At 41.3% G+C, this 25,775-nt stretch overlaps 2 protein-coding genes across 4 annotated transcripts; one reads left to right on the top strand and one right to left on the bottom strand.

Annotated features, from left to right (window-relative positions):
• Window positions 1–592: 592 nt before the first annotated feature.
• On the bottom strand, window positions 593–3,673 carry LOC136441008 (enoyl-CoA delta isomerase 1, mitochondrial-like). Its single transcript, XM_066437235.1, has 4 exons — window positions 3,298–3,673; window positions 2,223–2,397; window positions 1,453–1,604; window positions 593–925 (listed from the first exon to the last, which is right to left on the bottom strand). Exons 1-4 carry the CDS (start codon window positions 3,640–3,642, stop codon window positions 698–700), a joined length of 900 nt encoding a protein of 299 aa, XP_066293332.1. The 5' UTR covers window positions 3,643–3,673; the 3' UTR covers window positions 593–697.
• Window positions 3,674–3,837: 164 nt separating this feature from the next.
• Window positions 3,838–18,706, top strand: LOC136440091 (uncharacterized WD repeat-containing protein all2124-like). Of its 3 annotated transcripts, XM_066435881.1 has the most exons (9): window positions 3,838–3,969; window positions 6,511–6,618; window positions 12,920–13,176; window positions 14,376–14,559; window positions 15,042–15,148; window positions 15,403–15,546; window positions 15,828–15,908; window positions 16,277–16,486; window positions 17,468–18,706. In XM_066435881.1, exons 3-9 carry the CDS (start codon window positions 12,988–12,990, stop codon window positions 17,585–17,587), a joined length of 1,035 nt encoding a protein of 344 aa, XP_066291978.1. In that variant the 5' UTR covers window positions 3,838–3,969; window positions 6,511–6,618; window positions 12,920–12,987; the 3' UTR covers window positions 17,588–18,706. The 3 variants fall into 3 exon arrangements, with proteins under 3 accessions (XP_066291978.1, XP_066291979.1, XP_066291980.1); XM_066435882.1 differs by lacking the exons at window positions 3,838–3,969; window positions 6,511–6,618 and adding an exon at window positions 11,287–11,488; XM_066435883.1 differs by lacking the exons at window positions 3,838–3,969; window positions 6,511–6,618 and adding an exon at window positions 11,287–11,515.
• Window positions 18,707–25,775: the final 7,069 nt, after the last annotated feature.

The following is a 25,775-nucleotide window of genomic DNA, read 5'->3' as shown; positions in this document are numbered from 1 at the left end:
GACATTCTATATAATGTCCTTGAACAGAGAATGAAATACAGGAAGTCAAGAATATGCAACACTTGCTGGATTCTGTTTTGAATTTTCATCATTCAGATGTCAGATTGAAAATTTTATTTATCTTACCAGCGGTCAACCAAGAAAAGGCTATGGTCAGCAGTTTTTTTCTAGGGTCAGTCGGGTAACTGGAAATACAACATTTTTTCCTAAGCCTTACCAAATCTTAATCGAATGTTTTGATGACTAACATAATTATTATAACTTGTTACATGTAAGTAATGCTGTACCTTAGTGAGCAACAATGGTTGATCATTATGCTCTTTTAAGGACTGGTGTAATATGGATAACTTGACTTAGTAGTATATCTAGCATAATATAATAGGCTTTTGATTACTTTTGAAAGTGTTCTATTTATTCACAGACATCACATTGACTTGTTTTGCTTGAAAGTAAGAATCTCAAATGTAATCAAATTATGTGCAATGTAACATTGATCCCTTTCCAAGATATATGGTCCAGCTTCTGCAATCTGCATATACAAGAATTTCTAACATCAAGTTTACAGAAACCTACACTGCAAAATTTCAAAAACAGAAACGCCTTTGTATGATTCACCGAATACAGTCATATCACTTCACCTTCTTCCATTAAATACTCTAGCTATCATTCTCAATAATCAGTTGCAAGTGGGCCACAATCATTTAGCCTTCAGCTTTTCTAAGTACTGTTGGATTGACATTTGGACTGATTCCCTGGTGGTCTCATCCCTGAAAGTCTGGATGTCCTCCTGTTTTCGTTTGCGCAGCTCATCGAGAAGCGGCTTCCGGGACGCCATTTTGGTGATGGCTCTGGCCTGGTCAGGAATCTTCAGCCAATTCTTCACCTCCTCTTCAGCAACAGTCTGTACATCTTCTATAGGAGCCAGCTGAAAAATGTTAACACACAATCATGTAACATCAGTTCTGAACTCTACGCATAGCCTTGTCCACAACCTATACAATATACTTTGGGGAGGCTCTGATAAACCAGGCTGAGGCCGCCACTTGTGGGTGGGACCTCTAACCTGACCTGTCAACGAATCATGCATGCTGAGAGTCAACTAAATGCTTTCTTCAGGTAAAGCCAATCCTCTGATTGGCTGACAGCTCAGAATGACAGAAGGAAAGTCAGTGATTCTGTGTATTTTTTCCCATAATTTATGAACATTTAGAGGAAGCATCTCCACATTACATAACACATAACATAGATTTTTAGTGAACTTGAGAGAAGAACATGCAACGTGTAGAGCTTAATTACAAGTTGCAACTCTGTTATACATGTAATTGCTAACTCGTATACATCATTCTCTCAACTCCCTGCCACTTCTTTCCTCCTCACTTACTCCCTTCCCCTTCCCTCTCTTTCTCCCTACTTCCCTTTCTTTCCTTCCCCATCCTCTTGCATCCTCCCTACCTTGTCTACCAGGCCCAGTTGTAAGGCCTTGTCAGATGTATACAGAGCCCCAATCATCAGAGCCATCTCAGCCTGTCTGTACCCGATGACATCAACCATCGTCTGTCTCAGCCAGAATGGTGCAACAAGATCCAGCTGAGTCTCATTCAGCCCTGGTAAATACATCAGAATAAGTTAGGATTTACAAGAAACAGCTTGACAATCCCAAAACGATTTCTGCTACAACAAGGTGGACTGATGAGGTTTAGCCTCCAGAATGAGACTTTTGTTCATCTACTCCATATCCTGACACTGAATGACTTCACATTTAATAAGTCATTCTAATGGCATGGTTTTCATCTTCACATCATAAGGGTTGTTGGAATTAGCTGTCCGGTCCGATTGGCGGAAACAGCTGTCAGGTCCGATTTCGGGGTGGAAAAAGCTGTCCGCCTGTTGCTGCATATGGTTGCGCCCCCTAGCAGAAATTAAGAAAAGCGCAAGCAGTCTGAAGTGTTACCGCATTTCATGGTGTGAAGCGCACCCATTGGATACAAGCATGCAAATGCCGACAATACCGATAATTATAACCCAATAGTGTTCATAGAGGGCTGACATAAGGAGCCCACTAGAGCCAAGAATCGTGTCAACCTTTTTATTACTCTAGTCTTAGATTTCCCTTAAGTCATACATGATTCATCAGCAATAAAAATAAGTAAGATTTCTGCCCTGAAAAAAATCTACATCCCTACTAGTATTTGTGATAGATGAGAAGAAATCTGTAGGTTTACCTATTGTAAACTTTCCCTCTGCCATGATGCGGTAATCACACGCCAGACTGAGTAAACACCCTCCGGCAGGGGAGTGGCCATTGATGGCTGCCATGGTAACCAGACGAGAACCGTACAACGACAGCCACATGTCCTGAAGCTTCTCCCAGAACTGAGCAACATAGTCTGGAGATTTCTACAGTTGTAGGAAAGAAAGTCTTGATAAGGAAAAGGAAAGAAACTATTAATGAAGAAGACAGTATTTGCAAGGTAACAGTTATCAACTCAAGCAACTGGATAAAAAATTTGTAAAGGGTCAGATGTTTCAGACAGCATCTGCTTTGTTTTTTGTCAGTAACTAAAGAGACTTTAAGAGAAACTGGATTTACCAGGTTTTATGACATAACTCAGCCATACCAATATGAATTCAGTCAGTCAGTTGACTATAAAACCTGATAAATCTAGTTTCCCGCTTAGTCAGTGACGAAAGACAGCGAATGCTGTCTGAAATGCCTGATCTTTCCAAATTCTGTCCAGTAGCTTCAGTAACTAACAGTTACCCTGCATATCTATTTACCTGGATGTCCTAACTGTCATTTACATATCAAGACAGCACTTCGAATAGGCCCTTTCGTAGATTTGAGTGTGCATGTGCAGTGTCAAAGGCGAAAGCCCCTGGCTTGTTATTAATTTAATAGTTCTCCTCTCGACATTGTCTCAATTTGCATAACAATATCCAGATGGGTCTGTTTACGTCTCAAGGGCCTTCTCCTTTGACACTGCACATGCATACTCGAATCTATGAAAGGGCTTATCATTTCATGGTCATCACAAATTCCCACCAATCTTTCTTTATTTCCTGACCTTTGACCTTGTATCAGTTTTAGGGTGTCTAGAGTGTCTAGTATTAAGATAACGTTAGTATGAGGACTGTGGTCTGACTCCAATCTCTCCTGCCTAAAGATACTTTTGACCCAAACACACCATAATTATTGGAAGGGCGTCCACTAGTACTGTTGCAAGCTATAGCTTAGCACCTTTGACCTAGATTATCGACGTGTACACAACCCCTCAGTTTGTTTTCCGAAATAGTCACCCGATAAATTTCCAAGATGTCCAGCCCAGCACAAAAGACTTTTGGCTTCTGTGACGTCAGGATGAGAGCTCTGCAGCTCTTGTCGTTCTCCAGTTCTTCAAAACAACTTCTGAGGGACACGAGCATAGCGGTGTTCAAACTGTTGACGGGAGGGTTGTTCATCCGAACCGTCGCGATGCCGCTTTTCTCATCCTTACTGACCAGCACGTTGTCGCTGCTTGTACTGTATAGCCTACCGTTCGCTGTACATGTAGGAAATCTTTTCAGAGCTGAGTTTGGTCCGAAATTGAAAGTTTTGCAAAACTTTCTCCAGACCCGCCCACCAGCAGATACGGACAGCGCCATCTTGATAGTCTCGTTCCCAAGTTAAAAGAATATATAACTACTTGAAGAAAGCGAAACAAACGCTTTGAGAACCAGATTTGATGTGAGAAGCTCTAGTTAAGTAATTTTAGTGATTAATTGAAAGTATAAAGGCAGTTTTCCTTGTTTTCCTCCCCAGAAGATAGGCTTAGGACATTATAGCCTGAGTACGAGTTTTCTTGACCTTTAACCCCACTGACCCTTTGTTGCTAGCGCGCGGACAACAAATTCAGTGCAGTCGACTTTCCGGTATTTCGATGATTTTATGCCTTTTGCTGGGTATCTGCTGGTCCGATACTGGTCTGAAAGGTAGGTGATGATCTTGTGGTATCTTCTTTGTGCAGGATCTTGATCTAAGGATGGCCAGAGTCTTCAACAAAAGCCCAATTTTTTTTTTTTTACCCATGCATGAGGTCATGGAGCTCTCGACATTAATGACTAAAAAAGTTTACCTTGGTTTGCCACAAGTTTTCTAATAACTACATGTACTAGTACAGCATAGAATCACGTCAACCACCTTCATCCAAATAGGAACCAGGGACATTCTATTATGTGGTAATGATGCTAATGATAAACCAAAAACAATTAATTTAGGGATGAACCAGGAATGCTTCTGGATGGGGGAAGATGTGTGAAAAAAAGAACCGATATATAAAACCGCACCCGAGTTTTTAAGAAGAAGAAAAAAATGTTATCACGAGAAAGGTGACTGAAATAATGCAGGATGACCGAAGAAACAGACTTGCTGACTGGGAAACTGGCACAAAAACTTTCACTTTTAGTTTTACCCTAAACAATGCCTTTTGGTTTGTCCGCTTTTTTTGTAGAGTTTGCACAAATATGATGAATTTTGACATGCCTGTTTATGCAATTTGGTATCACACTATGTTGAGAATATTCTCTCAGATATTCGCAGTACGTATTTCAGTGACTCAGACACCACACCTAAATACTGAGCCCTCTGGTTGTAGCTCCCCTGGCAACAAATTGGGTTTCACCAAGGAGGTTTAACCAAACTTCTTGGTTTCACTGTTTATGTTGGTTAACTCAGTATTCACACACAGTACAAAATGCTACTAAACAAAGACATAGAAACTCCATTGATTGTAAATGTATAGTAGATCTCCATTATAAGCTATATATTTAAGAGATTATGTATTAATTATGTATATCAAAAATACCCTCACCAGTCAGTACATTATACACTAATAGGTATTGCTATAGAAATAAGAAGTATTCCTTTGACAGAATAGTTCTCCTTCATTGGGCAAGCTTATCCGGCAAATTCCTTGGATGAAAGTAATCTCAAAGCAAACGTTGTGGTGGAAGACAGTAACAAATACTAACGTTTTCTTACTGCCAGGCCAACCTCCTTGGTTTGATTTTATAAACTAAATGGTCGACTTAGAAGATCTGGAAAAATAAATTTCCCACATGCACTATTTCTATACTTTATTTAAGGACGGGTTCATAATGGCCAGATTGGTTAAAATCTAAGAACTCGTAAGAACTTAAACTAAAGCCTTTTTTTTTAACTTTCAAATTTTCCAAATGTTGCTATAACGTGTATTAGTTCTAAACCTAAGTTCCACCATGAGTTTGAAAACTTACTTGTCAATCAAATTGGTATACAAAAATTCCATTGCCTAGGTGATCATCTAATAATAAACGACACTCCAACACTGCAAACCTTAAAGTCCTCTCAAAGTGTTTGCACATAGTGACCAATGAGGCAATAATTGTTTGACCTGGGCACACAGCAAGAGAAAGTTTGAGTGTTTAAATTAAGTTAAGACTGATTAAATATTGATTCGTTGACGTAAGAGCTTTTGTGTCGTTGTAGTTAAAAAAGAAACATAGCATTTTGCTGAAACGTTACCCTTTAGAATGGCATGGCTGACATTTGTTGTAACGTTATTGTTAGATGACAGTTACAGGACGATGGAGTATATAAAACATGTATGAAGGGTTTAAGAGATATTTCTGTGCTCAACTGTGTTTTTATTATTCAATCTACCTTCCACTATTAACAGAGAGTTTTTCTTTTTTAAAGTCATCATTATGCAAATTGTCATGACATAAGGGACCAAAGACTCTAATTTTGCTTTTGCCTAACTGGAAGCCATTGCCCTAAAAACTCAGTGGCTTTGTTGTTTCTTGTTCCACTGTGTAAACTTATATGGTTCACAGATTGGGCAGAATGCACTAAGTGTGGCCAGTGTTATGTTGTACATTGCCCAGTGTGGTTTCTGCATTGATAGTTGGGTTTAATTGACAGTCACATGTCTACATTAAATGTAATAACATTAGCTCAAGTGACAGGCTGGTTTTACACAGTTCAGCAGAGTGTACTGTGGTTTTATAAGCAACGTTTAGAGTGTCATTAACAGAAAGTCTTGTTGAGAGAACAGCTGCAGAGTAAATACACTCTTCATGGTCCTTGCCTGTGTTTTTCAGAGTCAGAGCGTTAGATGTCCTCTTAGCCATACATGTCATTCTCCACTTACCAATAGAAAAGACAGCAGAAAAAAATGTCGGCTTTGTTTGTAGACAAATAATTGGTCCTTTTTGTGAGCTGACAATTGTGTTTATTCTTCCATGACTGATGGCTTAATTGTTAAATGATGACTTATTTATGAAAATGTGAAGTATGCTGTCAGGTAAACAATGGTTAAGGGACATTCCAGAATTCTGAGACAGTTGCATTTCAAACAGGCCTTGAATTGACTTTTTTACATTTATGCTTCTGTAAATTGTGTAATGCCATGTACTCAAACAAAATGCTCAAGAATAGAAGAATCCGACTCTTAATATGTATCAGTTATCACATCTCATTCACCCCACCCCCAGAGGTTTATGAACTGTCCCCGTCACAGCTGTCTCAACTTCTGAGCGGTCCCAGATCAACACTGACGGAAAGTCAGTCCAGCATCAGCAAACTCTCAGGGCAAAGTGGAGGTGAGTCTACTGTAAATTTCTTTCATGAATATTCAATTTCACACTTAAGAACGTGAGTTTGCAATACTTGCTGACATGCTGGTGTCTGTTGTGTGGTAAGAAGGTTATAGGGAATTGTGTGTGGTAAGTACCAGTGTCAATGTTTCAGTAATCCTCCTACTATCTATCTCACGGCAATGACTGGTTCTACATGTAACCTCCATTAACATTAATCTGCTGAGTTACATGAATCTGCCACTTTGAAAAACTGGGTTTGAGAGATTCCTAGTGCAGCAACCTGCATGTACATGCACAGTTTAGATATACAGGAGTGCATTATACTGGCGGATGTTGGGTTGGAGATCTGTTTGGACGTATATTTTCAGGGTGGCAGAATTATGTACCCTGGTGGAATTATGTTAGTAGATGTGACATGTGTAACTGCCCACTGCTAAGCCGCACTGAACCTACAATGTATTCTAAGTAGAGCCAGTCAGTATTGCCCCAGGAGGAATTATAAGCAGAAGGACTACCAAAACACTGGCAGGTAATAGGTATTCGTTATGAACAAAGAACCTTAATACCTGGTGATTTTCCAACCTGATGAAACTATTCACCGATAAAGCCTTAATACCTGGTGATTTTCCAACCTGATGAAACTATTCACTGATAAAAGGGACTATCTGTTTGAACATCACAGGCTGCTCTGGCCAAAATGTCCCTTTTCTTAGCCTGGTAAGCATTGTGAGAGTACAGAAAAACTGTCACGGGTTACTCTGGCCAAAATGTCCCTTGTATTAGCCTGGTAAACATTGTGAGAGTACGGAAAAAAATGTATTGACTGAATGTAAAACATTGTACTCAAGGAGCACTCGAGTAAATGGCATTGAGTTATGTTGCCATGTTAGAATGTTTGAGGAACATTTACCATTGAGTGCTCTTGAATGGGTCAAACCTTACAGGACAAAAAGGCTTATCCTCTTATCTCATCCATCATTAAGTCTGCGTCTGTCAACATCTTTGAAGTTGTTGAACACATCTGCTTTTGGCTTTCTACAGAAACATGACAAGACCCGCCATACCAACTTAACGATTGTTCCAAAGGCGTGATCACACATAATGAACTGTCACTATCTACTGACACCTGCATGCACTTCTGCTTTTAGTTTTGTTTATGACTTTCTTTCCAAAGTACTGTGCCACAGGAAAAATTTCTGTTCCATCTTCTTAATTGTAAAATCTGATGTGTCCCTAGATTTAAAAGAAATCTATTTGTGTCAGCACAAGAAAATATCCTTTGAACGTCCCACAAGGAATGACAAGCCCTGAGACATCTTAAAGGAACTTTTCTCACGATTACGGTTGACTTATCCTTTCAGCAGATTTCTGTAGGCAGCAAGATAAGATGCACAGACCATGGTTTGATACAACAGGACTTGTGAAACCTGTGTGAAAGATGAGTTTACTTAAAGATTTGTAAGAGGGAGATTTATCTTAAGAACGTGTAAGCATGCCTCAGTACAGGTGTTCCAAGTAAGAATGCACGACCCATGCACGCTTCTCTTGTTTATACAGGTAACACCGTGTCCCCAAAATATGTAGGACAGGCATGCCTCTCTCACCCCATTTGCACGGGATAATGTCCCTCTGTTTGTCAGCAGACATTTTAGGGACACTCTGAAGTACAAGACTGTTGCTAGGTTACCTGCACAGGTGTATGCACACCTGGAAAGGTGATCTTTTCATTTCCTCCGTCCAGGTAGCCTGGGTTGCTTGCATGGTGTATGACTGTGGAGAATTTTCAGAACGCTTTTCGACAAAAGATGACTTAGTCTGTTCATTGCCTGTGAACCTTAACTGCTTGAGTTTGCATTAACTGGACTCCTATGCCTAAATATCTGACTCAGCCTTTTTGACCTTGGAATCTGTTTTAGAATTGCTACAAACTTTGAAGGTCACTAAGGTTGCAACTGTTGTCTGTCATTTAGATGTTACTGTACTTGTGTGTTGTATGACTGTGGAGAATTTTCAGGACAATTTTTGACATACTCAGTTCATTGTCTTTGAACCTTAAAGGGGCATATTGTGACATGAACATAAAACAAAATTCTTTGTTTTTGGTTATTATTCTACATCATTAGTTGAATCTACCCTATTACACTGCACAGCAATATTCATCACGTACCGATGCGACTTTGTAGTGTCGTGCGAACGTCTTGAAAAAAATTATATACGCCATCCCCGGCGCCGCTTGAATTGGCCGCCATCTTGTCCAACATTCCGATCCGACGAACCACCGAACACGCGATCGAACGCCCGACGTTCTGAAGTTTGGTCACTTGTGGTGATTTTCCTGTGACGCTCGAACACCGACCATAACGGTCGATTCGGATTTTTCGTAGCGTTCTACTCTGGCTTATTTGCATTTTAAGTTGCGGGACGCAAGTTAATATGTAAATGAATCAGATTTTACACGTTTTGCGTTTTTCGTCGTTTATTAATGGTGGAAATGTGACAAAATGACGGGAATATGTTGGAAATAAGTAACAAATAAGTTACAAATGTGAATCTTTGTGTAGATCTTTCAAATTCTTACTATTTGTAGTTTTTGCAAACCAGATTCTACAATATGCCCCTTTAACTCCTTGAGTTTGTGTTGATTTAACTCCTATATAAGAAGACTCAGCCTTAGAAGTTTAGCGCTCTTACAATGATGATTGTAAAACTACATGTAACTCTAGCTCTAACTTATAATTAGAGGCCTTGAAAATTGTTTTACAATCATCATTGTAAGAGCTCCAATCTTTGAAGGTCACTAAGGCTGCAACTAATGTCTGTCAATTAAATGTTAAATCTAAATAAATGTTTTTGGAACATTTATCATCATCATCATGTTAACCGACGACAGAAATTTGTTCCAGTTCAAAGGAACAAAACTATGCTGTCTCAAAGGCAATGTCCATCATCAATGCTTGCTGTCTTAAGTTCATATCAGTGTATTTGGTTGTCAGAGTGATTGCATTGAACCAAAGCATTGGAGTCTGCTTGCACTGATAAATGTCTTGAAGCCTTCACAAAGAATCAGTTACATACGACCTTTACACATACACAGACCATTAGATAGATCCTTTGGCCTATAAAAAGTGACACAGTTGTCACCTATTTATCATTGGATAATGAAGGCCTTTACATGCACACAGACCATGAAATAGACTAACCTGTAAAAAGGGACAAATTCCTGCTGAATGATGGAAAACCTGTCCCCAATATGTCAGTAGTGGCTGGACCCAAAGGTGGGGATAAGGATAATTAGGAGGTGTGTTTTTTGTTTTTTTTTACTCAATGGTCACCACATAACAAGACCAAAAGTCACTTCAAGGTTATGGAACAACTTCTCTTCTTCCTAAGTTATTAACATCATGACTGAGACCAGCTTGACTCGCTGAGAGTCAGCCTACAGGGGACAAACTTTAAGGTTGTTCAGTTCATTGGAACAGAGTCAGATGCAAGTTTTCCTCACAGCGCTCTGTTTTCATGATGTCGTCTGATTAAAATGTTACATAAGAATGTCCCCCAAAAAAAAGTAAATCAAATTGGTGTTGCCTAGGATGAGATCTCTCCGGACTGTTTAGGTTTGATCATGAGTGAATGAATTTGGACAATCTTGAGTTGGAAAGTGACATATTGTTCCTCTTTGGAAAAATCATGTGCACATACTGGCTTCCTGCTTTTTGTGTGATCTTTGACTGTTTGTTCTGTAACAGGCGTCATTATAGCGTTGGATGCCTGTTTATACAATTCAAACCATATATGTATAGACCACCTGAGAGTCACCAAAAGCATCTACATGCATGTATGTGTATGAGTGGTTGGTTATGCCGTTGTCAATGCAAACCTCAAAGGGTTCAAGTGAATAATTGGGTCTTTCAGCAGCCGCCATCAATTATATATATGGGACTTGAACATCCCAGATCACTTATTCAAAGGCCCAAAAAGATGTGTGCGGTATACAAGTACACAGATCTCACAATGTGCAATGATAGTCTAATAACATGTTATGTGCTTTGTAGCAACTTTTTAGTCCACGTGATCTCTGCCAAACCTTTGTAAACATACCATCCATTTAGTATTCAAACAATGGCATCAAACAAACAATAAAACCTGTTTAACTATTGTTGAGAATGTAATAGTTTATTTTTCACTGTAATATGAGCTTTTTGTGACGCAAAACATAAATCTCTGGATTATTTCCCACTGATCCCTGGTCGAACTCTCATTATGCCAGAAATGTCTTCTGAACCATCGAACAAATGCTCTTTATTCATGCAACAAAAAACACTGCTGCCAGCGGATTTCTTAGAAAGAGCCTACTTCACTGCAACACATAAAGCTTTTGTCAAACCTTAGCTTTGATTGATGGAGTTTGGATACATTTGTCTCAAGTCTCCTGCCAGTTTCATGCACCTGTGCTTGTTGTCATAGTAACAAATATATCACCAAGCAGCAGGGTTTTATCTGGGACAACTCTGGAGGTCGATCTCATTCCCGCCTTCCATAGGAGGTCCTGAAGGTCAACCTGGTTTCTAAGCCTCCTTCCCAGGAACAAATCCCGGAATTGCAGGGGTCAGTGTCGCGGACTCGGAGAGAAGAATAGTGGCAGTGAGGCACTGTCGTGTTGAAGGGTGTTTGCGTCATCTGCAGGTCGTTAAACTCATCAAAGATTTACAGACCGCTGGGTCTATAACCTGCAGCATAAATAGCACTTTAAATCATTCTGGAGGCAGCAAGACTTCCAGCCAGTTGTTTGCCTTGTACGGTGGCCTCATGAGGTGATATTCCTGCCTTGGTATTGAGTGAACGTGAGCCTGAGTCTGTGTCTTCAAGATTTGTGGTTGGTTGATGTGCTTTTCTAAATTCGGTGAGATTTACTAAAGGAGCTTGTATAGATTGCCAAGTCTTTGTGAAGAGCTTTACTGAAGTACATGTACTTGTGGACTGCACAATGTCATGTAAATAGGTGGTGAATATACTTGTACAAACGTACGTCAAAGTCATGTTATCATAATAAGCTTTCAAAGGAGTTCAAATTTGAAACTTAAGTTATTGTAACTCATTCAAAATCATACTTTCACAGAAAACAAGTTGTTGAATTCAGTTTCTTTCCCTGTGATATTGCCTATATCAGTATGTGTACCAGGTCTAAGACTTTCCTTAGGCCATAGGATTAGCCCTCATTGTCTATTCCTATCATGTAGGGAAGTGTTCCTCCTTTTTCATGTGCAATTCCATAGTAGAACCCACTGTACGCAATTGCAATATTCCATGGATTGGAGTGTCCTTTCTTTTCCTCAGGTTTATGCTGTGCTGCAAAAAATAGCACCCAGGGTAACCCAATGACCATGCAAAACCACTTCAGTCATCTGTATGCCACTTCACACCCACGTTAATTTGTAGAGGGGCTTTGAGTTTGCTAGGATTAGTCATGCTCTGTAAGTTTGAAGATGCCCGAGGCACACAGAAATGGCTTCAGTGAGAGCCTCTCTAATGCAGCTTAAAACTGATACTACCGTGCCTGAAGGAGGTAGTAGTGAATGCTGCCCCAATTCTCACTGTGGTACTTTTACTTGGACAATACTGGAAGAGTCATATCTCAATACTGTTCAAAGTAAGACTTGACACAGAAACAAGCTCAGTTGTTGTCTGTACATTTAACGTTATTACTTTTCTGTTTCCAGAGAAAGTTTTTTTCAACAATTCTGTGCGAATTAAAAGTTTTAGAAAGTCTGTTCCCACCTGTATTCTCAATTGTAACTTGCTCCTTTTCAGCTAGTGTACCAGACACCCAGGGCTGTCTCCAGCTTTAATTTTTTTCCCGTTCCACTCATTGTTTGGGAACCCATTTTTTTCATTTTTGTTGTTTAATCTGTCATTTTAAGGTTATGAAAATACATTTTCATCAGTTTCATGAAAAGTAGTTCAGATTTTTTGTCCGTCCCAACAAGCAAATTTCTGTCCCAGCGGAGGGACAGGTCCTGGAGACAGCCCTACAGACACCTGTATTATCAGCAGCATTCTCTGGAGCCCCCCTCCCCTCCATACCAAGATGATAATCTCAAATCTCCTTAACAACACTCAAGTCATGTAACATTGTTGCATTCCTTATGTTAGCCCTTACTAAGAACACCTGTTTGTACAAAAACAGGTGTCTAAACAATGTGACATGCACAATGCAGAAAGAAAACAAAGAAATTGTTAATTTGGGTAATTTGAGACCCAGCCTGTATGAACTGGATGTTTTTAAAGCTTTATTATGATTCTTCAGGATGCAGTGACTACTGAGGAAGCACCCGTCCTCTCTGGTATCACCTTAAACAGTCTCCCGACCCTGCCATGGCAAGAAGACGTCTGGAGGCAGCCCTGGATGCTGGGAGGGAGATCAGTAAGGAGTTGGATCCCTTCAGTAAGCTGTCGGTGCAGAGTCACATCCCCGTCCAGCGGGAGTTAGCCGGAGCATACAGTCTGCAGTTCTCTCTCGCTGGAAACCAGCTGGCCGTGGGGTTCGGCAATGGTGCAGTACAGGTGTGTTATCCCTCGGATAGGAGTCGTTAAATAGAGGTCCCGTGCTTGGGGAGAGCCACATCCCACGCACATTAAAAAACTTAATGAAATAAACAAAACAAAATTCTCCACACGTTTCCAAAAGTAGGGGCATGCCCCGGTTTGTGCGGTCCAAATTCCTTCTGTCTGGAGTTGGTGATTCACTACAAATCACCCGGATGGAGGCCTGGCGAACCTCCGTCTCATATCAGCCATACGGTGATTTACACCATTCACCCGCACGGGAGACCTGGGGCATCTCCGTCTTGTATCAGCTAATGAAAGGGTATGTCACCCCATAAGGGGCGGCATAACCCACAGACAATGCTAAATCATGATGATGATGATGTTAGCCTCGTATTCAAACCTGTTATAGCTGCCAAGGCTCCTCTGTCCTGTCCTATTTGGAAGAAAGAACAGAAGAGACTTGGCAGCTACAATAGATTTGGATACAGGTATGTACAGGCAAAACTGCCCCAAAAGACCACTCAGGAGACTGATAAAATCTTGTCTATGTGGTGACACTATAGACAGGATTCTTAAGCTTCATTCTTTTGTTAGTGGGAAAAATTGTCTAAGAGACCTCCAAAAAGTGGTCACATTCTTATAAAGAGGTGGTCACTAATGTAAATGAATAGATGTGAAAGTGAAAGGGGAATTTGGAAATGGTGCAATACTTGATAATGACTTTTTTTTACTGGAGACCATTAGGGGACAAGCAGTTTTGCTGAAAATGTTGGGGAAACATTTGCAGTAATTGACAAATGTTGATGGACATCATGCCCCATTACTTCACTTAACAGTGCATGCCTTTTGTCTGGTAAGATGGCAAAGTCTTTTGTCAACCATTTACAAAGCTGCTCAAAGGATGACGTCACTTGTTAAGTTGTTATGAGAAAGACAGTTTTCTATACAAGAAAGCTATCTTGGAAGTCTGGCTTTATCATTAACATGCAGCTGTTCACAATTTTTAGTAAACAGCAGTCACAAGTTTTCATTCTCTAGCTTCACTTCAGAAACCTGTTTCAAAAGGATATGAACAGGATGTTATTTCAAACATTTTCGACTGCTGAGGAGCAAACAGCAGTCACAAGTTTGTATTCTCTAGCTTCACTTCTGAAACCTGTTTTTAGACAATGTGCTGCAAGCGACAACATGATGACAAAGTTCCCTTTTCACAGTTGTACAACCCAGAGAATGGGGAGATGAACCTTGCCCTGAAGAAGGGGTCGAGTCGGCGTGGTCTGGCTGTCATGTCCCTGTGCTACCACCCTCTGGACAATGGGATAATCCTGGAGGCTGGGGCTGACGGCAACATCGGCTGCTGGCAGCTAGAGACATCCATGTGCACACATAGCCTGCAGGGTAGGTCCTGTGTATAACACTTATAGGCTATCTGTGAACTTAAAGACATGTGCACACACAGTCTACCGGGTACTTGAAGACAAATCAATCTCTACAACTGGATAAGATACGGAGATTACTTCCTGGACATTTAGAGTGACATCCATCACTTTTCTTCAGCATCACTAGAGTGAACTGACAGAACAAGTCCATACTAGTACTTAACATGTAACTGGAAAAAAACAGTTCAGCATGTCAAAGTCACTAACTTGTACTGGTTGTCTGTAAATGTCACTGACATGTGAATCATGTCAGAATAGTTTCTATCATGGTTAGATACAATGTAACACCATAGAAATTGGTATTGTTTCTTATAGACTAGTAGTGTCAAGGGGGGGAGGGGGCTACTGTTTTTTTTTGTTTCCATTTTCTAATGGCTGCCATTTTCATCAACATTGCCAACCGGGTAGTCGTAGTCTCACAGATATAACTTTCATGTACAGAGGACAAGAATGAAATAAATGCCATGGACTTCAACCTGGATGGAACTGTGTTTGCCACGGTAGGGAAGGACAGGCACATACGGATGTATGACAGCAAGACTTTTGAGGTATGCGCAACTCTAGAATACTAACGTAACGTACACATTTCAGCAGCAAATATAGGGTAGCTGCTTATCAATAAATGTGTCCATTGTTTAAATCAATTATTCAAGCGACTGGATAGATTTTGGAAACGGTCAAATGGTGATTTACTTGAGTAACTGTTACCTTGAATAGTCTGAAATAACATTTTTCCACATTTTTCAATCTGTGTTGTCTCCTAATTTCTGTCGGTATGTCTCACCTTTGACCCTTCCCTCAGCTGTTGCAGACTCTGGAGGCGCCCAACCCTCTGATTGAGGACGTCCAGCCGACATCAGGGCACAGCAGGAGGATATACGCCATCAAGTTCCACCCCACGGACAACTATATGTTCATTACTGCTGGATGGGACAACAGTCTCAAGGTGGGGAGGGGGGGGGGCAGACTTTTTAAGTCGGACAGCTAGAGGATGCTGGGATATGTAATCTCTTTAAAAACATGAAAGTGCTCTTCTCTGAGCAGGTGTTTGCAGATCTTTTGGGGTCATGTGATCAGATCTTGGGCCCAGTTATTAGAAACTCTCAGGTGGGAGTCTTATAATGCACCACAGTTTTTCCAATATAGAAGCATGTTTAGATATACCAAGGACATTACATATTGGATACACCCTGAGACAAAAATGTATTTTTTTCTCCACAAATTCAGATATGGGATCGCAGAACAAAGGGAGGTGCCAAGAGGGTGATCGGTGGGCCGCATGTTTGTGGGCCAGCCCTAGATATCAAGGTAAGACTAATTAATATATAATGGGATTACTCAGGTACAGTATGAAACTAATACTCTTGCCTATCATGCAATTATATTTATGCTCATGACTAATGATGACAACAGAATGACAGTAGCAAAAGTGACTTATGTCAAATGTTTCGAAAGAAGAAAAAAAGAAAATGATGGCATGACACTAATTCTAAAGAAACAGTTGAGGGTTTTCTTCCTTTTGTTTCTCCATTGTTTCTTCTGTTTAAAGTGCATGTGTCACCAATGACAGAGAAATACAACAGTATGATTTGTGAGATTCGATGTTCAATAGTGTCAGGAGGCACATGCATCTCAACACTCAATAATGTCCTCCATGCTTGTACATGTATTTGCAGGACAACAAGGTCCTGACAGGCTCGTGGGTTGCGAAGGACTCCCTCAAGCTGTGGCACTTCCAGGAGCGCACCCTGCTGCAGACGATACCGTTCCCCGCGGGGAAGGGCGGAGAGTTCCTGTACTGCGCCCAGTTCTGCGACAACGACGTGGTTCTGGCGGGCGGAAGCGGCACCAACAGTGCTCAGTTCATACAGATGAAGAATGGAAACGTATGGACACTGATGGTTCATTCTAATCTCCAAGCAGTAAAAAAGCAAAATTGTAACGTCTCTCAGTTCAGTTTGGTTCAGTTCAGTTCATTCTCTGTGAGGTGACACAAATGTCTCCACAGGTCCCTGTCGAGCATGACAGAGCAGAGAAGACCCACATCCTCTTTGATCACCTTCTTAAGTGTCAAAGATGGACGACCATGCCTACGATTCTCATCTGGTTTCCAAAGAAGATCTGTGCCATCTATTTCCTCATGTCGCCTAACATGACCGGCCATGGCGTCTCTCAAGTTCCCAGTTCTGCAGAGCAACTAGCCTTTCTTTATGGAAAGGCCCACTGAAAAGCCTGTAAAATGGCCTGCTGCTCCGTGGAACTGAGAGCTTGAGAAATTTTACAATTTGGCTTTCCTACATCTGCTCAGAGATTGGGTTCATTCAGTTTGGTTAGGTCTCCCTCACCTATTTCACTAATGATGATAGTACATTTATGACTTTGTTCAGAAATAATGGCTTACTAGTATATACACTTCCATTTGGTGTTAAAGTGCCACTTGCTTTCTTGTTGCTGAGTGCACTAAATATATCTGCAATACTGGATTTAATAGATAGGGGGTGCTGAGACAGTGTCAAACTCTACTCACAGCAAAATATCATGAAACAGGACCCTGGGAACTTAGCTTTCCCAAGTCCCTTCATTTATCACAACAGCAGATAAACCTTTCATGATAAACCTTTCACGATTGGGTATTCTTATCCTTGCAAGGATGCATGTTTATTTGTGGGTTCTTTGTACACAATTAATGCCATTTACCTGCCAATGTTTTGGGACTCCTTCAGCTGCTTTCCTCAGGTCGATAGTTTATATACTGGGTTTTGCTTCCCAGGCAGGTAATTGGTATTTGTGGTGAACAAGAGAACCTTGATACCCAGGGATTTACCAACCTGATGAAACTATTCACATATGGTTGATTTTATTTTCAGGTGTTAGGAACGGTAGATGGAGGTGGCAAGGCAGTGCAGACATTGGACGCCATCAGGGGAGGTCGTCTGTGGGCAGTGGGAGGGCTGGGACCACAAATCACTGTGGGAAAGTTGGAGTAAACTGTTAACATTGTCCAGGCCAGGCTGAAAATATACAGAGTTGTATATTTACTTTCAGTGAAGGTGCAGCAAGAGTCAGTCCTGGCGGTGCAAAAGCCTTTCTGTATACTCATTTCTGAGTAGGTGATGAGAGTATTTTTCCTACTCAAGGAAAGTAAAACAGCCGTTTTTTCTAGTGTCATTTCTCTGTGAACTTGATGTCCTAGACAGCAAATTTTGTAGCAGATGTAACTAGACAACTGAATAGTATCCAAACAGCAAATTGGTGGCAGTGTTGAACATTGACAATGTTTCTTCCTACAGCTTTTCAACATTAGAAATCAGTGCTTAAGATGTAATACATGACATTGTGTGTATATTTTAGCATTCCTGTGATGTACAGTTTTATAAACCTACAAACATTTATTTCTTTAAAAGTTTAGAACCTCATCAGGGACCACTGTAGGGGTGTGACATTCAGATCAATGCATTTTTTATTAACCCTCCCCATGCTACGTAGCCTTCTGGAACCCGCATTTGTACTGGTTATTTTTGTTAGGCTACAGGGAAATGGTTAAGGGCTAGTTCGTTTTCAAAACTGTGAAGTGGGCAGTCAGGAGAGTTTTCACACTGCCTCTGTTATAATCCTTTCACAACCTGTCGTATTTGGAAATCTCCTGACTGCCCCCATCAGCTTAATAGATTAGAATGGTCCAAGTAATGTTGAATAGTGCAATAGAGATGTAAATTTAGTTGAGGAAACTGTTCTTTTGGCCTATCTTAGAAAGTATTTGGTGTCAACATCATTGCAGTAATTGTAACATGAGGCCTGTTTGTAAAGATTATGTTCTTGTATATAGTGGATGTTTTTTGGTACAGTTCCAACAAAGGCAGATGCTGTTGTCATTAATGGTTCCAGTTTGTAGGGTAGGGTTTGGGGCTATTAGGAAATATTCCTGTAGCTGTAAATGTTGAGTTTTTATTAAAGGAGAAATGTTAACATTCCATCCACATAAGGAATCTAATGATTTGGACTATCAGTTTTAGACTGATAGCATTCTGGAGAACAGAAGCTGCTTGCTGAATGTTATGATTATCATAATCATATACAGTTAATAAAGATCTCACAGCATAGAATGACCAGAGAGTGGATTTAGTTGCTCTAATCTGTTTCTCATTATTCCTGGAGTTAAGTAAAAAGAAAGATTTGCATCAACAAAATCCATGTAAACTGGGGAAAATATTTAATTGTGCATTTTTTAGCCTACTTCAATTGCGCTTATAGCAGCCCCCTGTAACCAGTCAGCCCATAGCACAAACTCCGCGGGAGGGGCTATTACAGCCCATGACAGCTAGAGTTTGGGCTATACAGACTATGTATTTTTGAGCTTTGTTCCAACACAAAGAAAACACCATGAATTTTCAGAGGTTCTCGTCGACCTTCATCAGATGTCTGATTCACTGCGCTGACTGTCTGGAAACCGGAAACGTGATGGGAAAAATGTTACGGTTTTGTGAAGCAGTGAAAGGAAAAATCCTCTTCTTTTTTTAGTAGATGACCAAAGCACTGCAGTTCAAAGTAGAGATGCTAGGGAGCGCTGTAAGTCCTCACTGTAAGATTGGCTCCCTCCCAAATCTACCAAAAGAAGGACCATGTTACCCAATACACCAGGTGTCCACCTAGTCAATATAAAGTGCTACATGAGGAAGAATTATGAATGGAGTCAGCTTTTTTTCTAATAATGGGTATTGGGGCTCTAAAATATCGATCTAGTGCAAACATGTATTGTTAGGTATATTGTTTATTTTAACAAGTATTGTTGTGTATATTGTCATATTTTAACAAGCATCGTTGTATTTTAACGAGTATTCCTTGATTATTGCGGATGAAATGAAGTACTTGTTTTAAATGAAATGTAAATGTGTCTCGGCAATTCAGCCTCACAGCTGCTTATGAGATCATTCAAATAAACCAGTCTTATTATAAAATGCCTTGTGCATTTTATCCTATTTCATCATGGTTATGATATAGGAAAAGTTCCAGCAAGTATGTTGCATCTCAGTACACAGAGTGTAACATTCGTGTTATGTACCCAGCAGATGTAACACAGTTATCTCCATGAAAAATGGAGATATTGTTTTGGGTGTGTTTGTGTGGGTGTGTTTCCGGATTTTTATAGTCTCATAACTCGAGAACCTCTGGATGATATTTGTTATGTGGGTAGGTGTTGGTAAGACAAAGGTCAAGGTTGATTTTGGGCCCCCTTGTATGTGACCTTGGTACTGCAGCAGAACTTCTGTTTTTTGTATCTTTTGACCTGGATGTGCCATGGTGTCTTGATTTTTTTGTGGCAGATAGCTTGTTTTGATTGCATTAATCATTTTTCCCTGATGCTTGACCATTACATAGCTAGTATCTCTTCTTGAAGGCACCCATGTTGCTACTTATTACATTTACCGTAGTTGAAAGTACTGCCCAAGCAGAGGAGTGGGTCCAGCTGGTTTTTGACGTGTTTTTAGGCGTTTTTGTTGGGCTTTTTACTTTGTTTTGTCTTGTTTTTTGTGTCACTAACCCACACATGACAAAGTGGTAAGCCCAACAAAAACACGTCAAAACCAGCCGGACCCGCTCCTCTGCTTGGAGAGTAAGTTGAAAGCATTACATCCCACTCAGAAGCGGAAGGGTGAATGAACCGTCCAGAGATGTTTTGAAGCCTACCTTGTAACATGATCTGTTGTGATTGGTTGAGCTGCATCTGTTAAATGCCGCTAATGGGATCCGACCATGCGAGGAGGCGGCGTGGGACGTTTCAAATGTCCCAGCATAATGTAATAGATTGTCGAGCGCATCCCGAGGGCATGTGTACACGTTTCTGTCCATAATCACCTCGTACTCAGATCAACCACCATCAAAACAACTAGAATAAAAATGTTGTTAAAGTCCTTCCCACACCAGATGGTGCTTAGAGCAGTGCCCATCTCCCTTTCAATAGCCCTTGGACCGCACAACTTTGTGCAATCACTACAGCAGGGAGCTTGTCCACTGGTAGTGGTGTGTGTTAAACTGTGTACTCTTTCCAAAATGATGAGTGCTAAGCAGAGAAAGCAGTAGGAATCATTTTTGGTATGACTCGGCTTGGGATGGAACTCTGTGTGCAAGGCAAACACTCTACCCATTAGACCATTGCACTGATCTACTAGAAATGTTGGCTGGGGTTTTATCCTCCTCCCTGCTGAGGCAGGCCTTTGGCAGGAAGTTTGTATTGATCATGGGTTGGGACGGCAGGGAGAAGGTTAAACATACAAGCCTTGTTTTGGCCGCCGGCCATAAGCAACTTGAGGACAGAGGCCACATGGTACTGCATTGGCCCAACATATTGGTACATGTACAGTGTCTTTTTCATCCCTACATACACAGGCTGTAACTCACCAATCTATTCAGCTGCAGTTTTCATTCCACAACCTAAATAGTTAAGATGGATTGAATGAGAGAACTTTTGACAGTTGCTTAATCAGCCATTTTCACTGAATTTGACAAGGAAAATTTGCTCTTTTTTCCAATAAAGAAGGAATATTGACCTCCAGGAAGATAATCTAGAAAACTGGAGAAGTGACCTTTCACAAACAACCTTTGTGTGATACATGGACAGATTAAATGATTTCATACAAGCCCATTTCTCATGGCATAGGGAGGGTGGGGGTGGGCGTATGTGGGCCTGGTATATTAATCATTATACATACTGGATTAACAGTCAATATATATAATGCAAGCATCCTTTCTGTGTGTTATCTCTAGAGACAGCTAGCCATTTGTCCTTCTGAAGTTGTACATACAGCTATTACAGAACAGACAAAACATTCCATTCTGGGAGGAAACAGTCCTCTTTGTTTTGCTTCCGGAGTTGAAAGGTCCATACAGGATGTCAAAACACAACGGTATTTGGTACAGGTATTTAGGCATTTATCTTGTCACAAGTGCTGACAAGATTGATGACATAACGAGGCATAAAATGTCAAGCGATGCTGTCTTTTGTAATGCCAATGATGTGGGGAATATATTCATGAAATCCACATGTTCACACCTACTGACCTTTGATGACTGATTAATGCCATGAACTATTACACAATCCATGACTAAGCCTTGGATTATTGCATACCAATCCCATTAAATGTCATGTAGCTTCATCGAGTTGTTCACTCTGCCAGGCACACCATGTCAACGTCCTAATTTAACTTTTTTTGAACGCCTGCTTAGTATGTAACGTTATTGTACATCACAGTGAAAGGTGTCCCCTCTGTTTTTGCTTCATCCATTTAAGAAACAACCAATAGAACTGGAATGACCATAAAAAAGGGATTCATGCGCTAGGTATCGTCCTGATTAGAGTTCAGGAGAAGTTTGAAATGTACTTGTGCAAATCTGCTATGAAGAAGTTCTTTGGAACTTTAACCAGAAAGTAGCAGGCTGGCATATCCAGGCTTATTTAGTTTTGGTTCGCCTTCTAACATTCACGTCCCCGGAGGTATGGAAGCGACCGTTTTGTGCAAATGAACCCGACTCAAGCTGGAAACGGAAGGATACCAGGCAGGCCAGGGGCACAGTGGGGTAGCCGGCATATCACTCTTACGACTGCCGAGGAGATCATTTTATCAGCTCGCTGGAGTCTCGTAATCAGGTTGAAACTTGCGCCTAGCTATCTCCTTGGTGCTGAAAGACTGTCCGTTGTGACGGAAACATGTTTCTCGTCCCCGTGCCTATGTCTGTCATGTTATACGGGTCGAATGGACAGCCACGTGAAACTTGAACCATACCCCCTCTCTCTCCGTCAGTCTCTCCCTCTCTCTCTCTCCGTCACTCTCTCTCTCCTCGAAAGCGAAATCTACTTGGTGAATTGTCTATTCGAAGAAATGTTAACTTGTGAGGTTTGTGTTCGATCCCAATAGTTTAATATACATGACACAAAACTGGCAACATTTAATTTACCGACCACTTCCTCTTGCACCAACAACTACGCTAAACCGTACAAATCTCCTGACATTTTACGAACGTCGTGCGTGGGTTGGGAGAGAGAGGTCCGCCTACGTCTATCTAGCTGTAATCAAATCAAGGGACCGTTTCACATATCAGCGTCTAATCTCCAAGCAGATGTTACAGCTAGTAGCTAGGAAAATGTTACGGTTTTGCCTCCCAACTTCTGATTGAAAATTAGTCAGATAGGGAAGTAGCGTCTGATGTTCACCCTGTCTGCCGGTAACTCCCGCCTACAGATTATTTACTGTTGACAATCCGTGTCCAGCACGGTTCCTAACAAACGCTCTGGAGGGGCTAGTAACATCTGTGCCGGAAACAGATCGATCCCTGCTGACGTCAGCACACGGTGGCGTTAGTTACGCGGGTTATTGAGTCCGGATATGGATAGCTTTTACGGTCCTCCTGTGATTACATCCGACCATTCGGGTCCCGGGACCTTTCCTTCAGGAGGGCGACAAGTTCACCGCCGTTCCTTTAAGTGTTAATGATGTCCCGCAGTGTCAGTCCCTGGCACTTGGCAGATGGGGGAAGTCTGTAAATCAGATTTGGTCTTGTTGCTGATTTGGGGGGGGGCGGTCCTGAACAGACCTGTGCGCATGAAATGTAATCACTTAGGCTCCCATTCCACTAAACAGGTCTCGCTGCGCTCGCGCTGCGACCTAAATTGGATTTGTGTAACCCTTGACTTCATAACTGGAATATCATGCAAAATGTACAAGTATGACTGAAAAGACAACAAAACACACAAAACGTGAACAGATTATTTATCTAGGAGAGTCGTTGAGCACTCTGTTAAAATGTAGGTCGCAGAGAGCGCGCCGCGAGAACGCCGTTCTTGTGGAATATTACCGAATGCGTAACGTCGACTTTTGGCGGGCTGGTACTCGGTAGGCAAAGTGGTTCCGGTCGTACCCTAGGCTTGCAAAGTGTGCCAAAGGAAAACATAAAGATGAGCTACCTGAGATTATATTCCATGCACCGCACACCGCATTAGAGCAGGCGGAATCTTCCCCTTTGGGCCCCATTGACGCTGAAAAGTCATTGGTACCATGGTACTTGACACGTTTTATCTCTTCCAAGCTCTCGATCAACTCTCTCCTTTCGAAGCCTTTTAATCTAACCTATTATATCTGTTTCGCTCTTAAGTCATCCATACCATGTTAGACCTGGCAGCAGCCATCTAAATGATGTTCAACTTTTTAAAAGAACAAAATCGGCAAGACTACACTGTACATTGACGTAACTGTAATTAAAGATTACTAATTACACAGCCTTCCGCAAAGAACACTGAATATCATGTAGAAACGTTGTAATTAAGGCACGCATCAGGTCAATACTTTTTATTTGTTTTTCCAGTACTGCCATACATTAATAAATTATAACATGATAGTGATACGATCAGAGAGTGGTTCATGTGCTTCCTGTTTACATGGACTTCGCATCTTCCCGTTGTCACTTCATGTAACGTTAGACATTCTGACATTTCTTTTTATCATATTTGTTTTTATGGTTTGCCAGGCCTGCGCCACGACATATCTCAAAGTTTAGAAATGATCAGTGGACTGACTGGTGCCGGTTCACACCCCTAACGCTGGCTGTTGATGTCTGAAACAACACAACCGGACTTGATCGATGGTGATGATGTCAGACCTGCGTGCGTGTTGGTCCGCCTATGTCAGAAACAACCTTTTGCTGTCCCTTTGCTTTAGCCGGGCTGTTTGTCTTGGAGGTAGGGGGAGGGGAGGCAGCTTTCTACACATTAATCCCCGACGTGTCCCCCCTAAGCCTCACAATCAATGGCTGATGAACCACATGGTATCTTTATACAATTGTACCTGCCGATAGTTGTGATAGTGCCAAGCTGTCGTCCTGAAAAAAACGATACGACACTTTATACACCTCGCTAATGCTGCCACCGACTTAGCATTGCAATTTCCGTACGGCTTCGGGGTTTAATCTCATATGAATGCCATTTCTTTGCTTTCACCCTTGACACAGATTTCGCGATGCTGTCTTGATACGTTATTCCAGACTCGCCTTTTCCACGTCAATCTGTACCTGACACGTTAGCGTGACGTGTGACAGGACACAGACACGCGAGATCAGGACAGACTTTGTCTTCACGTTAACTAGTCAGGATACGTGTACAGCTTTGTTGATCCGACGATCAGTGAATGTTTGATATGTCGCGAACAGATCTTACCGACTCTTCGTGGCCCCTAATTGTTCTCCTCCTGTTTACGAAAACGCGTTGAGCTAGATGACTGCAGACTTGGAAAGACTAATCACACAGTGCATATGTGAGTAACGTATCAAATATCGCATCTGACACAAATGCAAATCTAAATCCAGGTAACATTACATCTCTTTAAATAGCTAACGCTATATGTATTCAAGCATCCTGAGTGCCATCCTTGTTGACTTCATAGCCTGGAACTAACCAGGATGACACTCAGGCTAATAGACAAGCATCTCTACAGTTCAAAGTTAACTGATGTATCAAAACGAACAGCAGTCACATTTCTGAACGCCTCCGCCATTATCTTTACTTTATGTAACGTTACTTCGCGGTAGGAGTCTTAACCTCCTTCCTTCGCGTTATGTAACTTATACGTCCAGCAGTCTATTTAATACACCCACTCGGCCGAGGACCTCCATCCTCACGACGTTTGCGTAACACTTTTGAGTTGTTCTAATTTTATTATTTACTTTGGGATACCATGGTCGAGTGTAGTGTTTTTCTTCACGTCCCTCCCACGTGAAAAGTACACACTATTACACATTAATTTTCGCTTTCAAGATGCCGACAGTGTGCAGGCCCTACGAAAATATTCTCTGCCAGACCAGACTCCATATGCGACCAATAGGTTGCTGGCCTGGAAGAGGAGTTCGCCGATCATAGGAGTACAGGTTGCATCCTAGGGACCAAGGTTGCCAACTGTACTCAGCAATCAATAACCAGTATGTACTAAATCAGAAAAAAAGACAGTATCAAAATACGCGCTGACCTGCCAAGGAGGCTACCTGCTTCTCATCTAAGATAAATTGATCGGCGAAGGGCTTATCAACTGCCTGGCTAGAACAGAGTTGCCTCCAACCCCAACCCCATCCTCATCTCCTTGTCTAAGTTTTGAGAGTAACCGGAATATTCCAGCATCCCAATATTCATCTGCCATC

This window comes from Branchiostoma lanceolatum, chromosome 8, assembly GCF_035083965.1.
Source record: "Branchiostoma lanceolatum isolate klBraLanc5 chromosome 8, klBraLanc5.hap2, whole genome shotgun sequence".
Lineage (NCBI taxonomy): Eukaryota > Metazoa > Chordata > Leptocardii > Amphioxiformes > Branchiostomatidae > Branchiostoma > Branchiostoma lanceolatum.
Note: the sequence above shows the minus strand (reverse complement) of the source record. Positions and strands in the feature narration are given on the sequence as shown.